Source organism: Aotus nancymaae, unplaced genomic scaffold, assembly GCF_030222135.1.
Source record: "Aotus nancymaae isolate 86718 unplaced genomic scaffold, 86718_ANA_hifiasm-v0.15.2.pri h1tg000064l_1, whole genome shotgun sequence".
NCBI classification, from domain to species: Eukaryota; Metazoa; Chordata; class Mammalia; order Primates; family Aotidae; genus Aotus; species Aotus nancymaae.
In genome coordinates, this window is record NW_026988479.1 from 21,070,600 (window position 1) to 21,093,158 (window position 22,559).

The 22,559-nt window shown below is 41.0% G+C and overlaps 1 protein-coding gene across 1 annotated transcript; it reads right to left on the reverse strand.

The window, feature by feature from the left end:
* Nucleotides 1–585: 585 nt before the first annotated feature.
* On the reverse strand, nt 586–21,760 carry PLAC8L1 (PLAC8 like 1). Its single transcript, XM_021664960.2, has 4 exons — nt 20,135–21,760; nt 13,987–14,123; nt 1,949–2,085; nt 586–774 (listed from the first exon to the last, which is right to left on the reverse strand). The coding sequence occupies exons 1-4, from the start codon at nt 20,254–20,256 to the stop codon at nt 640–642; spliced, it is 531 nt and encodes a 176-aa protein (XP_021520635.2). The 5' UTR covers nt 20,257–21,760; the 3' UTR covers nt 586–639.
* Between the last annotated feature and the right edge of the window lie 799 nt (nt 21,761–22,559).

A 22,559-nucleotide genomic window follows, 5' to 3' on the forward strand; every position in this document is an offset into this window, starting at 1 on the left:
TTGAACCCAGGAGGCAGTGGCTGCAGTTAGCCAAAATGGTGCCACTGCACTCCAGCCTGGACAAGAGCAAGACTCAGTCTCAAAAGAAAAAAAAAAAAAAAAAAGGCCAGGCGCAGTGGCTCACACCTGTAATCCCAGCACTTTGGGAGGCTGAGTCGGGTGAATCACCTGAGGTCAGGAGTTCAAGACCAGCCTGGCCAACATGGCGAAACCCCGTCTCTACTAAAAATAGAAAAATTAGCTGGGCATGGTGGTACACACCTGTAGTCTCAGCTACTTGGGAGGCTGAGGCAGGAGAATTGCTGAAACCAGGGAGGTGGAAGTTGCAGTGAGATCAGTGAGATCACGCCACTGCACTCCAGCCTGGGTGACACAGGGAGACTCTGTCAAAAAAAGAAAAAAGAAAAAAACCTCACCTCTAGATCTCCTTTATATGGCTGGACTGGAATAGCAAATGTAGACAAATAATAAAGTCATCAACAAGGGAATGTGTAAAGAAAGAACAATAGCAGAGACAGTAGGGGGGAAATCATTTATTTTCATATTATTTCAGTAAAAACTTACAAAAAAGTAATTGTTCTACTGAGAGGCTTGAGAAGAGGGCGTTGGGGAGTAAGGAGGAGGAGTTATCTTGCTCTGTCAAACCAGGGTGTCCTTTGGCAGTACACGGATTTCATAGACATGGGAGGTCCTCATCTTGAGTTCCCGGGCCACCTGGCAGATGGAAAAAGGCCAGCAGCAGTGCACCACCAGCCAGTCTTCACACAGTGTGCCCTAGGGAAATACCAAAGTCTCTGTTCTGTTGCAATCACACAGGCTCATTTTTCTTCCCCAGGACCTGTACAATATTATCTCCTAGCCCTTCAACCACGGCTTCCAGGAATCACCAACATCCGTAAACCAATGCCCAGGGACACTAAATTGCATAAGTGCCAAGCAGCTGAATTGCTAATCAATACCTGCGATTCAGAGCCCTGCCCTTAGGACTTCTGATATGGACCTTTATCATTGAAACCACTGATTTCTCTCTATCTATTTCTTGGTTCTTTCTCTTAGGATCTAATATTTATAATTATTTCTTTGGAGTAGGTAATAAGTGCACATGGTCTAAAATTCCAGTGTAGGAGGCCAGGCGCGGTGGCTCACACCTATAATACCAGCACTTTGGGAGGCTGAGGTGGGTGGATCACGAAGTCAGGAGTTTGAGACCAGCCTGAACAAGATGGTGAAACCCTGTCTCTACTAAAAATACAAAAATTAGGCCAGGCACGGTGGCTCAAGCCTGTAATCCCAGCACTTTGGGAAACTGAGATAGGCAGATCCCCTGAGGTCAGGAGTTTGAGACCAGCCTGACCAACATGGAGAAACCCTATCTCTACTAAAAAAATACAAAAAAAAAAAAAGAATCCAATGTAAGAAGGGATAGGAAGTAAAAAGTAAATCCCTCTCTCCAGTTGTCCCAGCCATCCAGTTGCCTGCCTGGAAGTAATCATTCTTACCAGTTTCTTGTAACTGGTAAAATAAATTCTATGTCTACATAAATATATACATATATAGTCTTTTTAAATAGTTCCATACTACTGTTCTTTACTTTTTGTTTTCACTTAAAAATATATCGGGCTTGGGCTGGGTGCAGTGGCTCACACCTGTAATCCCAACACTTTGGGAGGCCAAGGCAGGCGGATCACTTGAGGGCAGGACTTTGAGACCAGCCTAGTCAACATGGCAAAATCCCATCTCTACCAAAATAATATGGCATTTTAGTTAACCTATACTTCCCGGTAAAGAATAAAATTTTTAAATGTATTTCCTTTCTCAAAGATTCCCACTAAACATGGTATGTTTCAATATCCTCACCCACCCTTCTTTTATTTGGAAAATTACAGGTTTGGAAAGTATCCAGTTCTCATAAAGATTCAGGTTCACACACACCTTCAAATACACTTACCTGTATTTTATATCTCTCCCTGGTGCCAATTCTCAGTGCAAAGGTGGACCCAGGTAACAACGGCCAACAAAGACACTCTCCATAATGCCTGGCGATGTCACACTCAAGACACATAGGACAGAATAGACCACAGAAACCTGTCAATAACCACATCAAAGAAAGCCAAGGTTTTCAGATTTCTTGGAGCAACTTCACATCTCAAAGAATGTTTACAACCCTATGCCACCAGTTTAATGCTGCACTGCCTCCCTGCTATCAGAGACTGAGAATAAATAACCAAGTCCCAAAACTCATTGCATGAAAATTGCCATAACTGAGCCACATCAAAATTGCCTTCTTTTGTTAAACACTGGCAAAGCTGAACCTGATATAATTCTGTTAGTGTTGACTATGGTAATTGTTTTGTTCCTGTTAAGAGAAAAAGTATCAAATAATTTTTTTACAGTTGAATCATAACTGTTGCCTCTATTATGTTCATCTATCTAATTTCCATATTTAAAATAAACATGGTATACAGGATACTTTTGAATAAAAGACATCTATTTCTATAAGTGTGAGGGAAAGGTCTTTTTGTAGCACACTGATTATGCCTCCTATTCTGAACAGGGCTTTATTCTATTTCTCAGACCAAATTACTCAAATTTTTGTTAGTGTCACGGAGCCACTGACACCTGCCAGTTTTAATCTGCAAACTATTAGGGGCTTGTTTCCTTGACCATTGACCGGAAACAATGTGTCAATTATTAGTTCACTCATCTTTACTGATATTATTTTCTAAACATTCTGCATGAATCTTCTAACACAGAGGTTTTATTCTGAATATGTTTTGGTTCACAGACTGTTTTGAGAATACAATGACAGCTATGAACTCAGTCCACAAGGGAAAAGAAAAATACATGCACATAGACATGCAAAACTGTGCATTCAATTTCACGGAGTTCATGGATCCATTGAAAATTATTAGCAGACCACAGGTTAAGAATCCCTGATATACAATTAAGACGTTATGTCATCTAGCACTGGGAAAGATGACATCTGATGAATGCAAATAATTAGGGCTGTGAAACAGCAAGAATTCCAAGCTAACCCTAATCTCTGAAAATTTTTTCAAATAAATATGTTATTGGGGCATAATTCATAGGTAAGAATATGCACAAGCCATAAGTATTCAGTTGGAATCAGTGTCAACAATCATATACACCCAAGTAACCAAACGTATGGAACATTGCTCTCACCCCAGAGCTCCTGTGTCCCTTTCCAATCAATCTCAACCGTCCCACTGCTCACTAGAGGCAACCATTGTTCTGACATCTATTCTTGTAGATGAGTTTTGCCTCTTCTTGGACTTCATATAAATGAAATCATGTTTGCTTTTGTATCTGGCTTCTTTCGTTCAACATCATGTTTTTGATGCATTTATGCCGTATGTGAATCTGTCTCTTTTTTTATAGTTGAGTCGTATTCCATTGTATGAATATTCCACAAATTGTTTCTCCATTCTCCCATTGAAAAACATTTGATTATTTCATTTTCTGTTATTATGAATAAGACGGCTATGAGGACTCATCTGTAAGTGTTTACGTAGACGTATGTTTTTATTTCATTTGGGTGAATTCCTGGAAGGGGAATTGCTAGGTTATGGGGTAGATATATGTTTAACTTTACAAGAAATGACACTTCTCCAAAGTATTTGTACTATTTTAGACTCCCATCAGCAATGCCTCAGAGTCCTATTTTGTTTATTTATTAATGTATTGATTGATTGATTGATTTTGAGACAGGGCATTGCTCTCCATCACCCAGGCTTGGGTGCAGTGGCAAGATCATGGCTCACTACAGCCTCACCCTCCCAGGTTCAAGTGATCCTCTCATCTTTTCACCTCAGTCTCTTGTGTAGTTGAGACTACAGGCATACACCACCACATCCAGTGTATCAGACTGTTCTTGCATTGCTATAGAGAAATATATGAGCATGGGTACTTTATAAAGAAAGGAACTTTAATTGGCTTACAGTTCCACAGGCTGTACAGGAAGCATAGCAGCTTCTGCTTCTGGGGAGGCCTCAGGAAACTTACAATCATAGTGGAAGGCTAAGGGGGAGCAGGCATGTTTTACATGGCCAGGGAAAGAGGAAAAGAGCAAAGGAGGAGGTGCTACACAGTTTTAAACAACCAGATTTCATAAGAACTTACTCACTATATAGTACCAAGGGGGGATGGATCCAATTGTGATTGAATCATGGGGGCAGCTTCTAATGGTTTAGCACCATTCGCCCTTGGTACTATATAGTACTCCCAGGTCCTATCTGCAGCATGGGGGAATACAATCCTATGAGATTTGGTGGGGACACAGATCCAAACCATATCACCTGGTTAACATTTTTTTCTTATTTTTTTTAGAGATAGGATCTCCCTATGTTGCTCGAACTCCTGGGCTTAAGCAATCCTTCCAGCTTGGCTTCCCAAAGTACTGGGATTACAAGCATGAACCACCACATCTGGCAGAGAGTTCAAATTGCACCACATCCTCACCAACATTTGCTATTGTCAGTTCTTTTTATTTTAGCTATTCTAGTGAGTGTGAAGTAGTCACCATAGCCTTTGAGTGCACCAGACACACATATCATGACAGCAGCACACTGAAGAACCTCCTGACGACGGCCTGTCTCTGGCTACCCCTTGTTCTCCCACAGTGAGCACTGCAGAGTTCCACTCCCAAATTCAGTGACAAAGAGGCAAAAAAATAATACTAAAACCTAGGAATTCTGTTTTATCTTAGACTCTCCAAGGCTCCAGGACCCTGGACTTCAACTTTGAGTAGTGGATGAAGTAGCACAAGCATGCAAAGGGCATGAGGGATGGGACAGGGAAGGAAGTTGCCTGCCCTTAAAGATCAAAACGTCTGTTTCATCTATTCAGGAGTCTCAACATAGTCAGTAAATGATCACTGTAGACATTTCTTGGCCCAAAGCAAACTCTGAGTTCAGTCTCAAATAAGATTGGAATATTTCACCCTACATTTAAAAGGTAATCCCAGGGAGATCAGCAGGTGCCACCCAGCCTGGATACCTGGTATGAACAGCTTAGAGGACAGCAAATGGTCCAGTAAATTTACTGAGAGTACAGAGTATTCACACTGTATCAACCCTGAATTAGAGGATTTTGAAATCAATGGCACAAAAAAATCAATCAACTCTCACGTGTAGATTAAAAAATAGTGTAAATCCCTATAAATAAAAAAAATTAATCAAAACTTGCTTAATTGTAAAGCTGGCAAACTAAGTAACTAATACATTGCTTTTTACACAATTGCTTCAGCTGCATCACTTTAACTGATAAAGAGAAATGCCCACCATCCTCAATAAGTATATTGTAAAGAAATTGTTGAAGTGCATTTCAACCCTTGCACCATATTTTCATGATTCATACACTTTTTTTAAAAAAAAAAGCTTTTATTTTTACTTTTAATCTTTTTTGTCACATAATCATGTTATGTGAGTGTTCATTAGGAGGTAGTACTAGATGCTGAAAGAAACATACTTCAAATTCAATTACTGTACTCTGAAGCAGAAATCAAATGTGATTTTTATAAAACACTATGAAAAACAAACTTTTATTATGTAAAAGCTAATATTTCTACAGAGTTCACTATGTATCAAGCCCTGTTATAATCAATTTGCACATATTAACTCATTTAATCTTTGCAACAGTCCTATAGGTACTCTTCTTATCCCATTTTACAGATAAGGATGCTGAGGCCCAGAAGATTTAAATAATTTGCCCAAATTCACAGTTATCAGTGAAAGGCAGAGGTGAGATTGAACTCAGATATGCATATGTTCTCATGTCTTATGTATTTATCTATTATGCCACAATGGTTGTGGATTGATGTGCTAGACCGTATCCTATCACTGCTTTACCTTATTCCTGTGGGGTAGTCTTAAGTCATGCAACTTCTTTTTCAAGATGAAGTCTTGCTCTGTCGCAGAGTCTGGAGTGCAGTGGCTCAATCTTGGCTCACCGCAACCTCCCCCTCCTAGTTTCAAGCGATTCTCCTGCCTCAGCATCCCGAGTAGCAGGGATTACAAGTGCCTGCCACCACACCCATCTAAGTTTTGTATTTTTAGTAGTGACAGGGTTTTGCTTCTTTGGCCAGGCTGATCTCAAACTCCTGACCTCAGGTGATCTGCCTGCTTCAGCCTCCCAAAGTGCTGGGATTATAGGCGTGAACCATCGCACCCGGCATCAACTTCTTTAAGAAAGATCCTTTCATCAAGTGTTGCTGGTCTGTACTGTGAGGAATGCAGTGGGATGTGGAAACACTGTCAGGTCACACCCCAAGAAGAGATGCACGAAATCAGGATGATGGGATTCTTTGTGCTAAATACTCTCTAGGAGAAAACTTTGCAACACATATAAAAGGCCAAGGATAAGTATCTAGAATATATAAAGAATAAATCAACATATAGAAGATTAAACAAAAGAAGAAAATGGGCATAGGACATGGGCAAGTAATTCACTGAAGAGCAAACACAAATGGCCAATAATGAAGGCAAAAAGTTGCTCAATGTCATTAGAAATGAATACTAAGACAATCAGAAACCACTTGCTATCCATGAGAATGCCAACTTTAAAAAAAATTGTCAATATGATATATTGTGGAGAGCCATGAAGAAATAGGTACTCCACTCACAGATCGAAGTAGAAATTAGAACAGCCACATTGGAAGGCAATTTTGCTGAATCTATGAAAATGTTACATCCTCTAGGGCCCAGTGATTCCATGTATCAGTGTCTACCCAGGAGCAATGCTTATACATGCCCACAAAGAAGCAGGTACAAGAATAGTCACTGTAGCATTACTTGTAACTTTAAATTTAAGACAACATGAATGTATAATAACAGACTGAAGTACAGATAAACTATAACGGTATAACTATAGATGCTATGGCATACAAAAGATGAATTAAGCACCAACAAGGTTAAATCTCTAAGACATATTTTGAGTTTAAAAAAATCAAACTGTATAACGATATGCACGGCATAATACATAATACCATTTATGCCTTGTTTAAAGAGTTATAAAGCAATAATATATGTTACTAATAAGTACATTTGTAAATACAGAGAAAAAGATCAGGAAGGAACCCCTCCAAAATTTCAACACTCTGGTAGGTCAAGGCAGGAGGATCATTTGAGGCCAGGAGTTTGAAACCAGCCTGGGAAACATAGTGAGACCCCATCTCTACAAAAAAATTTTAAAATAAGCCAGGCATGGTGGCATGCAGCTATAGTGCTAGTCACTCTGGAGATTGAGGCAAGAGGATCACTTGAACCGAGGAGTCTGAGGTTATGATGAGCTATAGTCACGCCACTGCACTCCAGCCTGGGCAACAAGCAAGACCCTGTCTTTATAAATAAATAATAAAATTAAAAGAGGGGACATGATTCCCTTTTCTGTAACATTTCATTTTTTTGCAAGGTAAATGCATTCATGTGTCACTAGTGAAAAAAAATTTTGCCTTTTTTTTTTTTTTAAGGAGCTCAGGTTCAAAAGAGATAAATTTAGCTTCTTCCTCTTACACCTAAAGGCCTGGCGGTTATGTAAGCACCCACAGTATAAATGATCCAGGCCTGTTCTCTGAGATGGGTTCCACCCGCATGTGTGGAATGTTGCTCATTATTCATCCTTCTAACTCATAGGAGAGTCAAGAGAAAGAAAAGAAACCTACACAAACCAGAGTGTGGGGCCCCAGAGAGAAGTAGGAAAGGTGGGTGGAAATTGCAGTGAGAAACATTTCAGATCAATTATTACAAAAAAGGCAGAACTTTCTTTCTTTTTTTTTCTTTTTTTTTTTTTTTGAGATGAAGGCTCACTTTGTCACCCAGGTTGCAGTGCGGTGGTGGGATCTCAGCTCACTGCAACCTCTGCCTCCTGGGTTCAAGCGATTCTTCTGCCTCAGCCTCATGAGCAGCTGGGACTATAGGTGCATACCACCACGACCAGGCTAATTTTTGTATTTTTAGTAGAGATGGGTCTTCATTATATTGGCCAGGCTGGTCTCGAACTCCAGACCTCATGATCTGCCCACCTTGGCCTCTCAAAGTGCTGGGATTACAGGCGTGACCCACTGTGCCCAGCCAAGGGGCAGAACTTCCTAACAATGAGATGCTCAGAAAAGAAATGGGGCACATTTATACATTGCTAGTGGAGGTGTAAATTAGTACAACTTCCAAATGGAAAACCATTTGGCAACATCTATCAGTATTTAAAATAGCATATACTATTTGACCAGCAGGTTTACTCTTTACTGGTTATCCAACAGATATACTCACACACGTGCAAAATGACATCTGTACAGTGATATTCATACAGCATTGGTTTCAATGGCAGTCTGGAAACCGAATAAATGTCCACCAGTGGAGATTTTCAGATAAATAAAGACAATGGAATCTTTGCAGAAATTTAAGAAATTAGCTGCAGATATGTTGATATAATGTGATCACCTAGATATGTTTTTTTTTCCTTTTATACTTCTTTCAGAAGAATGTGATATGAGATATGTTGTTAAATTAAAATAAGCCAAAGGCGCTGGACAGTATGTGTTTACGGTGCCACCACTTGTGCAAGTTATACCCACACACAAGCAAAACATCTAGAAGGATAGCTACCAAAATATTAACAATTTTATCTCCAAGAGCTGGGATTAAAAGATGCTGTTTTTTTCTTTTATGGTTTTTTGCATTATTCATTTTTACAATGATTATATAATACTTTTATAATTAAACATCTATTTTAACTTTTTAGATTTTTATATCTGTACAAGTATATGGACTATATCTGGACTGAAGTACAGGTATTTGACTATGGAGAGAAAAACCAGGTGGATAGAGAGCAAGGACGGAGTACTACTTGCTTTTCATATATAAAAGGGGTAGGTACTTTTGAATTCTGCATTATGTGCATGGCATCTATTCAAAATAATTTTTTAAAGCACTGAACTGGGTCCGAAGGAAATGAGCCCTCCTCCCTGGAAGTGCTCAGAAAGTCAAAGCTGTCAGGTCTTTGCCAGGCATGTTGCAGAGGGAATTTAGGCAAATACATGGGGAAACAGACAAGCTGACTCCCAATATCCCTTCTAACACTGAGGCTCTAAGAGTTTTTCAATTAAATACGACAAAGCAGCAAGTGACAATACAGTTAAAATTCACGCATGTGTTATTCAGAAAACATGTTTAAGTGCCTCCTATGGTCTAAGTGCTCTGCTGGGCATAAGAGCATTGAACAAGAAAACTGGTCCCTGCTTTCAGGGTGTCTACAGCTTGCCTGAGATGCAGTGTGGGGACACGAATCCCAATCCAGTGCTTTCTCATGCCTCCTTCCTCTTCCAGAAAATCACGGAAAATTCTGGCTTGCTTTCTTCTTCCCACCTTGGGTATCTGATACAGTTCCTAGTACACATCAGTCTTTTAACTGCCTGGTGCTTATAACGCCCACTACTGGGAAGTTGTTTGGGTGGCTGGCTCTTTCATATCTTTCAGGTAACAGTTTAAATCAGCTCGTCAGAGAGGCTGTCCTTTACTTCATTCTCCTATAATTTCCTTTCATAACATTCTGCTTACTTTCTTCATGGCATTTATCACAACTGCAATTATTTCATTTATAGATTTTTGTTGTTGTTTTGTTTTATTTTGTTTTGTTTTGAGATAGTTTCGCTCTGTCACCCAGACTGGAGTGCAGTGGCATGATCTCGGCTCACTGCAACCTCTGCCTCCCGGGTTCAAGCGATTCTCCTCCTCAGCCTCTCGTGTAGCTGGGATTATAGCCATGTGCCACCACACCCAGCTAATTTTGTATTTTTAGTGGCGATAGGGTTTCATCATGTTAGCCATGGTTGGTCTTGAACTCCTGACCTCAGGTGATCCGCCCGCCTAGGCCTCACAAACTGCTGGGATTACAGGCATGAGCCACCTCGCCTGGCCTATAGATTTGTTTATTATCCATCTCCTCTAAGACACTGTCTTGTCCTATTCACTAATATGTCTTGTGTCACCTACCTTGTGCCTATACATGGGAAGAGACTCAGTAAACATGGTTGACTCATGAGCTGAATTATGAGTTAATTACACTTTCCACATAAACCTTCTCTGAGGCCACATCACAAACATCCCCAAAGCTAGACTACCCTGTCTTTTACCCACAATGCCATTTAGCAGCCACTTATTTCACCTCAGCTTAATCGTCACATCTGAGCTCTCAGCTACCCTATCTTCAAAGGACACAGCGACTCCCATTTGCTAATCCCAGTGCAGTGTGAATTCAGATAAAAGCGCAGAGGTGGGAAGAGGGAGGCACTTAAAATATATAATTACGATAAAATGAAGAAGCAAAATGTCAAAAGGAAATGGAAATCACTGCTGTTCATAATGTACCCTTTGCTTAATAGATGAAAAATTGTAACAAGAATTCTCAGTGTTTGATGGAAAAACGTCCCGGGATGGGAATCTGGCATGGAACAATCAGGAGAAGAAGCTCTCCCTTTGTTCTCAAGTCTGTCAAAACGATGTATACAGTGATTTACTCAGAATAAAACTTTGTGGATAAAACAATCCCCAATCAAAAGTCTTTCTAAACAGGGATGGGGAGAAATCCAAGATTCATAGCCCTCACACTCCAGCAGCATCCTCAGAATTACAGTGCAGATAATGAGTGTACACGGTAATAGATTGCCTTTAAGTTTTCTTCTAAAACAACTTTAAAACACCATGAGCAGTCACAAAACGGAAGCACAAAAAAAATTACAACACAACATTGAGATCACCTTCAACTCTCTCCATGGCCCTTCCTTCATAATTCATGCCACTTGTAAAGAAGGTTGTATTTCTCCACATATCCTTTCTTCTCGTCACTAGAACGGGCTCTCAAGTGGACAACCAGGGAATCCTCAGCACGTGTGGTTGGTGCCCTAAGTGTTGATGTGGGTTGAGAGCAGAGATGAGCAGTGAAGCAATGCTTAAGGCAAACGGTATGGCTGAGGAGTAAGCCTTTCCTTGACCAGCTTTTCTAGGTGCTCTTAGGATTATGTAGAAATCATTCTGCAGCATATAATCTAAGCCTTCTGACTCATCTACTCTTGGCTCTCAACACGCTGAAGGATGCTTTTTTTTAAAATAACAGTAATATTAATAGCTAAGATTTACTAAGTGCATTGCAATGATTTCTTTTTTCCTGGTAACTGCACCTCAGTAGTAAATTTAGGAAATTATCCCTACCTTATTGTGAACAATATTGGTAGGACTACCATTCAGAGATCCCTGGCCTGGCCAAGAAGTAGGCACATGATCTGAGCTGGGCAAATTGAGCTGCTTCTGCTGAAACATCAATTCTCAGATGGGATGACACAAGGATAAAAACATTTAAAGCTGATGGGACTGTCAGCTAGCACCTGATAATAATGTGTCTTGTCCATTTCTGGGCTTGGCCTTTAGCTGACTCATTGATTTTGTGAGCTATCCCATGGCCTTCTAATGAAATTCAATTTTGGCTTATATGTTCATTTCCTAGGACTGCCATAGCAAAATACGACAAACTGGGTGGCTTAAAACAACAGGAATTAGGCCAGGCGTGGTGGCTCATGCCTGTAATCCCAGCACTTTGGGAGGCCAAGGCGGGCAGATCATAAGGTCAAGAGATGGAGATCATCCTGGCTACCATGGTGAAACCTCGTCTCTACTAAAAATACAAAATTAGCCAGGTGTTGTGGCACATGCCTGTAATCCCAGCTACATGAGAGTCTGAGGCAGAAGAATCACTTGAACCCGGGACTCAGAGGTTGCAGTGAGCCGAGATGGTGCCACTGCACTCCACCCTGGCGACAAAGCAAGACACGGTCTCAAAAAAAAAAAAAAAAAAAAAAGCAGGAATTATTCTCTCATGGGAGAATTCTGGAGGTTAGAGGTGTGAAACCAAAGTGTTGGCAGAGTTGGTTCCTTTTTTGGGGTTCGAGGGAAAATCTGTTCCCTGCCTCTTTCCCGGCTTCTGGGGGTTGCTGGCAATCCTTGGTGCTCCTTGGCTTGCAGGCGTGTCACTCCAGTCTCTGCCTCTGTCTTCACATGGCCTTCTCCTCTATGTGTCTGTGTCCATATCTCTCTCTTCTTATACATAAGGATTGACTTTATTTTAATTCGACTACATTGTAAAGACCATATTTCTGAATAGAGTCACATTCAAAGGTTCCAAGTGAACATGCATTTTAAGGTGACACTACTCCTCCTGGTACAGCTTGCAACCCCAAATCCCTAACTGATCCAGTTATGCCTCAAACCAGTGTTAAGAGTGCATTCTGTACATGATCTGTTTTCATCTTTACAGTAACCCTTGAGGTAGGCAACTTTATCGTCTTCATTTTAGATGTGGAAAAATGGAGACCCAGAGGAGACTTGTTCTACCTTACATGGCCAATAAGAGGCAGAGTTAGGACTCAAGGTGTATATGTGATACGAAGCTGTTCTCCTAACCACCACACCATATTCCAGGCTTTGCCCTAGTTACAAGTGCAATGAAGTTCCCCCAACCATAAGCTATGAAAGGAGAATAGTCCACTTATTACTCCGGGGCCAGATCTGCACATCTGTACATGGCTACTCTATTCTCTCTGTACCTTAGTACTGGGTGACTACCAAAGTCATGAAAAGAGCTGACAATCAGCAAGAATTCTGAGAGAACTGGAGAACAGCTTCCGTAATTGTCTGGTCAGAAATCCACATAGGTAGCAGTGACAGGAAGGGATCTGCCAAGCTGTGGGTCACAGGGAAGACTCTCAGCTGAATGAGGACTTGCTCGGAGCTCTCTGGTTGATACATCCTGTGAGACTTTAGGACAAATTCAGATCTTCCCAGAAGGCTGCTATAACCTTCAAAAATGTTAGACCCAGGGTCTGTTGGATTTTGAACTTAAGAAACTTCACCTCATCCATCACACATATCCTCCCTCCATCAAGAGAGAGGCTGTGATCCAATTGCTCCCTAGGGCAAGACCATCTGGTCTTGAAAGGGGATCCTGACATGTGGTAGCAAAGATGGGTCAGAATGTCCTAAGGTAAAAATAGAATCGATGAGCTTTGAACTCTAAACCCAGGAGGGAATCATGTAGCCAGAAGACAGTGTTATTTGCCCCTGTTTATAGCTGAAAAGTGTCTAACCAGTGTCTGAAAAGATTTCAGTCAATGAAGGGAGTTTCTTTTCATGATTGCTGTTATTGACATGAGTACTACATAGTCTTCCCAGAAATACTGAGAAAAAGAAAAGCAAAAAGGAAATAAACATTATCAATTAACCTACCATCTGGAGACATCTGCTATAAATATTTGTATTTGTATTCTTTCAGACCTTTAAAAAATGCTTTCCTCTCCCCAAAAAAATGGTATCTACTGTGCACAGTTTTGCAATGTTTCTTTAACTTAAAAATGTATCCAAATCATCTTTTCACCTCATTAAGTATTACTCTACATTATGACTTTTCGTGACTGTGTAATAATTCATTGTGTGGATTCCTCTTGTTGAACATTTAAGTTGTTCCAGATTTCTTCTGTAATAACTAATACTGCAAAATTTAATCTTCCTGCTAAATCTTTGCACATGATTTATTTCCTTAAACTCCTAAAAATGTAATTACTGGGTCAAAAGCTATGCAACAGTTGAGGTCCTTTCTATACGGATTGCTAAAACATCCCCCAGAAGAGTTGTACCAATTTCTACTCCCACCAGCAGTGGATAAGAAAGCTGATTTTGTGCACTTTGCCAACAGTGGAGTCTGTCATTTAGAAATCCCTGAAGGCGCCACTTATTTAATAAAAGCATCCATATCGCTGAAAAGCAAGATTTTTCCAGACAAGGAGTACTTTTGAGTCACTGAAAGATTAGTCCAGTTATTCTGAAACCATGTAATTTCTGTCCCTGTGCCTGCTGTAGCTTTTCCACTCACTGATGTCTTGGAAAAGAAAATAGTAAGGAGGAACTCAAATGAGGAGGAAAAACGTACAAATTCTCCTATCTCTGCAGACACTGAAGAGACCGGTGCTCCAGCCCCCGCCAGTCTGGACAATTGTTGAGATTGTTGTCCTGCCACTGGATCCCCGAACAGGCTGCTCCACCACAGCGCCGGCTGGCATGTGGCCCCTGGAGAGTTAAGGAGGATGATTAATTAGGAAATGAAGGTGTTTCAGAACAATAACCATTGAGCCAAGTCAGAACCATAAAGAAGAGATAGGGACCCAGTGATGCCAAGGGGCTCATAATTCATAGCCCAAACCGACTTTGCCATCTCCCTCCCTCCTCCTCCATCACACCTTCTCTTCTGGCTTTTTTGCCTCATCTCCATTAATGGCATTATTGTTCTAAATCCTGACACCCAAATTCAAGCTTAATGTCCAGTCTACTTCCTTAGTGTTTCCTAATAGTTAAATTCACAAATTTGGAATCAAGGCCTCAGTTCAAATCCCAGCATTCCTAGAGGCTTGGCCTCGGTTAAGTGACTTTATCTCTCTGCTTTCCACTGGTTCTGATGAAAAAACTACCTCATGAGATTATTGTGTCTATTGAATGACATCTGATTCCTTTACTGTGCCCAGGGGATGTGTGACAAAGTAACTCCGAGTTGGCTGCATCCCAAGGATTTTGAACCTTTGCTGAAGGGATACTGAGAAGGAATTGGACTGAGTGGGCAGACTGAAACCTGGACTAGCCTGCTAACGTTGACGTGGGTATCATTTAAGTGAATAACCCAGACTTCAGAATATGTCTTTATACCAAATTACTGTATGATTGACCTAATGGTTCTGCAAAGTATACTTTGGGTTGATTTTCCCAGAAGGAAGGGATATTCCCATTGTCAATCATTCTGAATTAGAAAATGAAAACCTGGTGGCTGGGCTTCAAAAGCCAGGTAAGGAAATACTTCTCTTCCTGAGGCTGAAAATCAGTTTTGCCTGAACTTCAACCACAGGATATCTGGAGTTATCCCCATAGCGAAGCGTAAGTTGCACTCACAGAAGGGGCGGGTCAATAGTGGGGTAGAAGGGCCCTAGAATGAGGCTGAGCCTGTGCAGTGTGGTAAGTATTCTGTTTTGTGCTTCTCTTTCGGCAAGCCCCATTAAGAGTTTGCACCTGGTTTCTGATGTGCTATGAAGAATTAAAGAAAGCACTTGCCTTGTAGTTGAGACAAAATAAGAGACAGCAGCATTTCTTCCTGTAACGGTTGTCGCAGTAATAGTCACCAAAGTTCAGCACCTGGGACACACGGCCTGGAGGCCGAAGTGGAACATTCCTAACTACCCTTGAGACAACATCCTGAGGGCATCGTGGAAACAGTTGGGGAGCCCATTATGCCTCCGGTTTCTGGCAGTAAAGCCAATAGAATTTCATAGTGTCATAGTACAAGCTGCATTGTGGATCTTACTAAGATCCACATCTCTTTTTCATCTTTTCATCCCACCAATACTGATCATGTCTACAATTTCCCAAAGATGACAGCACATTAGCTTGTTAAAGAAAGAAATTCCCAAGCTTTCCCTCAGACCAACTGCACAGGTTTCCAAGAATGAGGTACAGAAATCAATATCATAACAAGGCTTTCAGGTAATTTTTAAGCAGTCATGCCATTCTGAAACCTGATACCAGTAGATCTGGAGACTAATGACAGTGACTGCAGCAGTCTCCCACTAGCTAGGTGGTGATGTCAATGCGATAGAGATGGCGGCCGGGCACAGTGGCTCACACCTGTAATTTCAGCACTTTGGGAGGCCGAGGCAGGTGGATCATGAGTTCAGGAATTTGAGACCAGCCTGGCCAACATAGTGAAACCCCGTCTCTACTAAAAATACAAAAAAAAATTAGCTGGGTGTGGTGGCAGGTGCCTGTAATCCCAGCTACTTGGGAGGCTGAGGCAGGAGAATTGCACTGAAGCAGAGGTTGCACTGAGGCAAGATTGCACCACTACACTCCAGACTAGGTGACAGTGCGAAACTCTGTCTCAAAAAACAACAACAACAACAACAAAAACAAAAAACAAAGAGAGAGAGAGAGAGATGGCAAAAAATAAAAAAGAATCGAAGAACATGAGGTAGGGATGATGTTTGGAACATACCCAGTCTAAATGTCAATAAGAATCAAGACAATACTTAAGAAAAGCCTGGAAAAGATGAACAAGAGCTTGGAAGAGAGGTTAGGGTTGGAAATGACCTGTATGGAAGTGTGAAGTGGAGCTATGAACTACCTCCACCCCTTTATCCGTTGACATTATAGATAGTTCTCATGGTCTAATGAGCTTTTCAAGAACCTACAGTGGAAAAAAAAAATTGGCTCCGAAATAAAAAAGTGCAAATAAATTAAGGCTCAATTAAACACAAAAATCTAGCATTATGTCAATTTTATTAATTGCCAAATTTAGAATTCACAAATATTTAACATTTTGAAAACAATTTATAAGTTCTCATTTTGCAAAAATTCCCAAATATGAATGGTTGCTGAGAAGCAGCAACTAGTCATAAATAAATGAGTTATTCATAGTTGAACAAACCTAAAACCAAAATTATAAAAATTCTTTCAAGTATTGTACAGAAAAAAAATATGGATGTAACAAATTGTGTGGGTACTTTTTTTAATTGTAGTTTAAGTTCTGGGGTACATGTGCAGATCATGCAGGATTGTTGCATAGGTACACACATGGCAAGGTAGTTTGCTGCCTCCATCCCCCCATCACCTATATCTGGGATTTTTCCCCATGTTATCTCTCCCCAACCTCCCCACCCACTGTTGTCCCTCCCCTACCCCACCCAACAGTGTGTGATGCTCCCCCCATGTCCGTGTGTTCTCATTGTTCAGTGTGGGTACATTTTAATATGCTTGTTATGATGTAAGTTAAGGCCTATTTCTGTAGACTAAATTGCATGCCCCAAAATTCATATATGTGGAAGTTCTAGCCCCCATTGTGAATGTATCTGGAGACAGGGCTCTTAGGAAGTAGTGAAAGTTAAGTGAAGTCATAGAGGTGAGATCCTGATTCAGAAAGTTTGGTGGCCTTATAAGAAGAGGTAGCCTTAGGCCAGGCACACTGGCTCATGCCTATAATTCCAGCACTTTGGGAAGCTAAGGCTTGCTTGAGCTCAGGAGCTTGAGACCAGACTAAGCAACATGGTGAACCCCATCTCTACTAAAAATACAAAAAATTAGCCAGGCATGGTGGCATGCACCTGTGGCCCCCGCTACTTGGGAGGCTGAGGTAGGAGGATTGCTTAAGCTTGGGAGGAAGACGCTACAATAAGCTGAGATTGCACCACTGCATTCCAACCTAGGCAACAGAGAAAGATCCTGTCTCAAAAAAAAAAGAAGAAGAAGACAACGAGGTGGCCTTATAAGAGAGATTGCTTTCTCTCCACACGCGCATACAGAGGGAGAGCCCACTTGAGCACACTGCAAACCAGGAAGAAAGTCCTCATCAGAGCCCAATTGTGCTGGCACTCTAATCTCAGACTTCCATTCTCCAGAACTGTGAGAAAATTAATTTCTCTTAAGTCACACAGCCTATGGTATTTGCTATGGCAACTGAAATAGACTAAGACATCTATGCTAATTTGAAATTGGCCCTGAAGAAACTACTTTTATATGCCTTATTTCCTCTACCTCCATGTGTGCTCCCTGAGGTTGGGAGCCTATGCTGTTCCTCCCTGTATACCCAGCATCTCGCACACTACCCTGAAATCTCTTGGGTGCATGATAAGTATTTGTTGAATTGGACCAAATAGATTCACTTGTCTCCTCTGTTGTATTTGAGTCCTCCTCAAGGCTAGCTGCAAATTTACGTGAACATTACTATGTTTCATTCTCTAGTAAAGGCACAAGTCTTAGGCATGAATTGATGAAATACAAGCAGATGGTAGCCTAAAAGCTTTCTGCATTCCTCCATACAATCCAAAGCATTTACCTCTCAATGTGATGGCCACAAGTTGGGGCTTCCATCATTAGGCTAAGACCTTCAATCATCTTTTAGTAGAGGGATTTCTTAGGGCTAAAGGCATGGATTAGAAATGAACCATTTACAGCTTGCAGCCTAAGAATAGAATTTTTGCTTCTAACTCAATATTATATGTGTGACACCTTTTATCACAGCAAGGAAGACTGTCTTCTATCCATTCCAAATCAAATAACTGAGAGGATAGCTTTTCCTTAGTAGGGAAAAAATGGGAAAAATGTGTGTGTGTGTGTGTGTGTGTGTGTGTGTGTGTGTGTGTTTTGTCTTTTTTTGAAACAGGATCTTGCTCTGTCACCCAGGCTCAAGTTCAGTGGCATGATCATAGCTCTCTGCAACCTCAAATTCCTGGGCTCAAGAGATCCTCCTGCCTCAGCCTCTCAAGTAGCTGGGACCACAGGCACATGCCACCATGCCTAGTTAATTTTTTTAATTTTTTTGTAGCTATCGGGGTCTCGCTTTAATGCCTAGGCTGTTTGTCTAATTTTGAGCTCAAGGATATTTTAAATCCAGTTTTATGGAGGAGGAGGCCAGAGCTGAGGGTTGTGACTAGTTGTATTTTCTAAGAGCAAACAACTAGAATGTAACTATTTGAACTTTTTGTGCCTGAAATGAAAATCTTTGCTCTTTCTACTAAATGAAGAACTTGTGGAATTTGACAGGTAAATGAACATCTTCTGTTTTAGCAGAGCTCTGTGGCCGTCAGCTTCATCCACTGCTTACCTACTCAGTCCTGTTCTTCACAGTAGCATAAGATTCCCTGGGCATAATATATAGAAAAGTTGTCTAGGAAGCTACAAGAGCTACTTAAGTTTGAAACCTGTAGCAGTTGCCAGAGTATTAGAAAAGATCGTGTACCTGACACATAGTAGGCATGAAGTCGATGGCCACTGTAACTATTCTAACTTCAGGATCCTGTATATGCTCTAGAACACTCTGTATACTTTCCTCAGAAACAAAGAGAAGAGAAAGGAGAGCTGGACCAGGTTTTCAGTTGTCATATGTGCTACCCAAATGCCCTAAAATTCAGTCAGAGTGATGGCCAGGCGTGATGGTGCACACCTATAATCCCAGCTACAAGGGAGACGGAGGTGAGGGGATTGCTTAAACCCAGGAGCAAGACCCCATCTCTTTATTTATTTATTTATTTATTTATTTATTTATTTTTGAGACAGTTTCGCTCTTGTCACCCAGGCTGGAGTGCAGTGGTGCAATCTCAGCTCAAGCAATCTCCTGCCTCAGCCTCTCGAGTAGCTGTGATTACAGGCATGCGCCACCATGCCTGGCTAATTTTGTATTTTTAGTAAACACAAGGTTTCACCATTTTGGCCAGACTGGTCTCAAACTCCTGACCTCAGGTGATCTGCCCACCTTGGCCTCCCAAAGTGCTGAGATTACAGGTGCAAGCCACTGCACCCAGCCTCAGACCCCATCTCTTAAAAACAAAAAAAAAGATTCCGTTAGGGTGACCAACCATTCCAGTTGGCCCAGGACCAAGGGTTTTCCCAGGATGGGGAAATTTTAGTGCTAACACCAGGACAGTTCCGGGTAAACCAAGATGGTTGGTGACCCTAACCCTCAGAAGCTGAGGAAGGCTTTAGCTCAGGAGGTAGGCGGCTGACTCCTGTTAAAGTCTGATGGATGAGATACATACTTTTCCCCCTTTTTGACCTCACTCCATTCCTCTTCCTCTTCTAGCGTATGCCCTACCACATGTCTCCCACATGCCTGGGACTTCAGTCTGGGGTGCTTCATGTCACTCTTCCTTAATCAAACTTGGACTATTGAGAAATCATTCTGCCCTGGCTTCCTTGATTATTTCAAACTCAACTGAAGCCAAAACCCCTGAGTTTTTATTTCAAAAGGGTGGAAATGATTGGCAATCTCTAAAAATAAAGTTCCACTTGGTCAGGGTTCAACATTTTAAGGAATAAAGAGATACCATTTCACCCAAGCCAGCCCTTTTCTTGTCATCAGCCAAGAAAAGCCAGAAGGAACAAATATCACTTGCCCTCTTTTCAAGTTTGCATGGAGAAAAGATAGGAACCACTTTCTTCCCAAGCCCACTTTTCCTTTCCCTGGCTCCTTATAAGTAGAGGTTGATTTGATAGTCCAACTAAAGAGCAAAAGCTAGGGAAAAAATTTATCCTATCCTATTCCCTACCTCAAGTTGGAAATAAAATACTGTTCATCTTCAGATGATGTGTGTGACAACAAAGGTGAGTTTATGTTGAGTAAGGAAATATCCTCAGGACACTTGAAGAAGTCACTTCCAAACCAATTCATAGTGAGAAGTGTTTTCTTGTCACTTGGGCTATTCTTTTTTCCTTTCACAATAAGCTGATTTCTAAGCTTAGGATTAGTCCAAAGTGAAACATCTCTTGAAAGAATGTTCCCTTAACATTCTGGAACCTGAGGTCATAGCAGTGTAACTGACAGACATCTTTTTCTTTAAAGACAGGTGTTCGCCTAACTGTGGACACATTCATCTTACTAATCTGTAGGGAGATACTGCTGGAGTATAGAGGAAGTAAAAAAAGAAAAAACTTACCTTTAGTGGGAAAATCTCTTGGCTTTAAGAAATGCCTCTAGTAAACATTTATCTAGCTAAGTGCCACTTGACCATTCCTTGGAAGATTCAGAAGGCTGCAGATTTCTGCCATGCCATGTGGCTGAGAGGCAGCAGGGATCTCTCTTCCTCCCCTGAACTGCTGGTCCAATTCAGCAAGATGATACAAGTCCCATAGTCAATGCAAAAGCAGAGGCAAAAAACTCTTTCAGCGCAGGTATTGTATTTGAATCCATCTTATGAAAGGTGGTCTCTTCAAGTTTGAACTATGGTAGATTGCCACAAGCCTCTAAGCCTTTTCAGAACTTCAAGAAACTCTCTGCTCTTCCATTAACTTCATGGATAATGCTAGGAAAGTGGTGTTTCTTCTTTCCTACCCAGTCCAGACGGAATCTAGTAACCGAAGCAGGGCTTGCCTGGTGATGTCCTTGAATCCTCAAGGTCTCAGAGCCTCTGAATCATGCCTCTAGCACATGCCTCATGGAGGTGTGGACCCTAGAAACACCGGGAAATATCCTAAGACAAAAAATTAGACAAAATCGCACATTGAGGGAAGGGCTCTGCAATTCATAATTTGACATTACATTAGAAAGACATGAGGAGGAAACTGCCAATTATACCATATATTCTTTTCATCAGACCCACAGAGAACGGTTGTTTAGGGTTCTGAACTTCAAAGCATTCACTTGAACAGAACTGTTAGGAAAAGCCTATAATACCTTCCAAATCAAGATTCTTCAGACACAGCTTCATAATTGCCTTCAATCACAGGGTTCTAAGCAACTCTCATCGTCTTCTTAACCGTGGATGTGCCCTACGTTAAGGACAGGTATGTTTTCTTCTGCTTACTACTGTATTCCAAGTCCTTGCCGCAGTGTCTGGCACATAAAAAGCACAGAATAGTTTGTTGAATAAATGTGTCCTACATGAAAATTCAGGTTTATAATAATAATAGAAATTGGTCAGGCGCAGTTGGCTCTCACCTGCAATCCCAGCACTTTGGGAGGCCAAGGTGGGTGAATCATTCGAGGTCAGGAATTCGAGACCAGCCCTACCAACATGGTGAAACCCCATCTCTGCTAAAAATACAAAAATTCGCCGTTGTGGTCACACATGCCTATAATCCCAGCTACTCAAGAGGCTGAGACAGGAGAACTGCTTGAATCTGGGAGGCAAAGGTTGCAGTGAGCCAAGATTTTACCATTGCACTCCAGCCTTGACAACAAGAAAACTGCATCTCAAAAAAAAAAAAAAAAAAAGACCTGTATTAAGATTCCTTTGAAGAGTAAACAACCACTGTACATGTAAGCTCTGACTCCATATTTTTAAATTTCATTTGTACCCAACCTTTCTAATCAAATGCCTATTGTATGAAGTGACTAATCCACATGCTACACAGCTTTTTCACTTAAAAATAAAATGAAAAATAGAATAAAAAAAGAATGTTCTTTACAAATGCCAAATATTTATGAAAAGAAATAATAGCATTGTAATATCACCGTTTTGCATTGCCCCTCATAACAACTTACCAGGAAAGAACTTCAGAAGTATTAAAACCATTAGATAAAAAAGATTGGCAACAGAATATTCTCAAGGTGCCAACATACAACTATTCCATATACTTCTAATTGCAAAAGAGAAAACGTACCTTAACTACATGCCTCCACAAAAGTGGAGGCATATATTCATGAGGTTACTCACTGTATCATTCTATACAAATTCTATAAAACATTAAAAACTTAGAAACAAACTGTATGTCCATTCATAGAGACTGGTTGAATAAACTATGGTACACCTTTACAATAGTATTACAAGAGCAAGGGAAAGAGGAGGGGCAGAAGAGAAGGGAGGGAAGAAAAAGGAGGAGAAAAAAAGATTTTTTTTTTTAAGAGACAGGGTCTCACTTTGTCACCAAGGCTGGAGTGCAGTAACACAATCATATCTCATTGCTGCCTCGAATTCCAGGCTCAAACGACCTTCCTGCTTCAGCAACCCAAGAGGCTGAGACTACAAGTCCATG

What these genes read in the sequence shown, in the direction of transcription:
- PLAC8L1 (XM_021664960.2), bottom strand. Translation starts at nt 20,256, where the DNA reads ATGAATTGGTTTGGAAGTGACTTCTTCAAGTGTCCTGAGGATATTTCC. An exon ending in CTGCAGAGATAGGAGAATTT is followed by an intron (nt 2,086 to 13,986) that starts GTACGTTTTTCC and finishes GGTTATTGACAG; the next exon opens with GTTTCTGTGGTCTATTCTGT. An exon ending in GGGAGAGATATAAAATACAG is followed by an intron (nt 775 to 1,948) that starts GTAAGTGTATTT and finishes GTATTTCCCTAG; the next exon opens with GGCACACTGTGTGAAGACTG.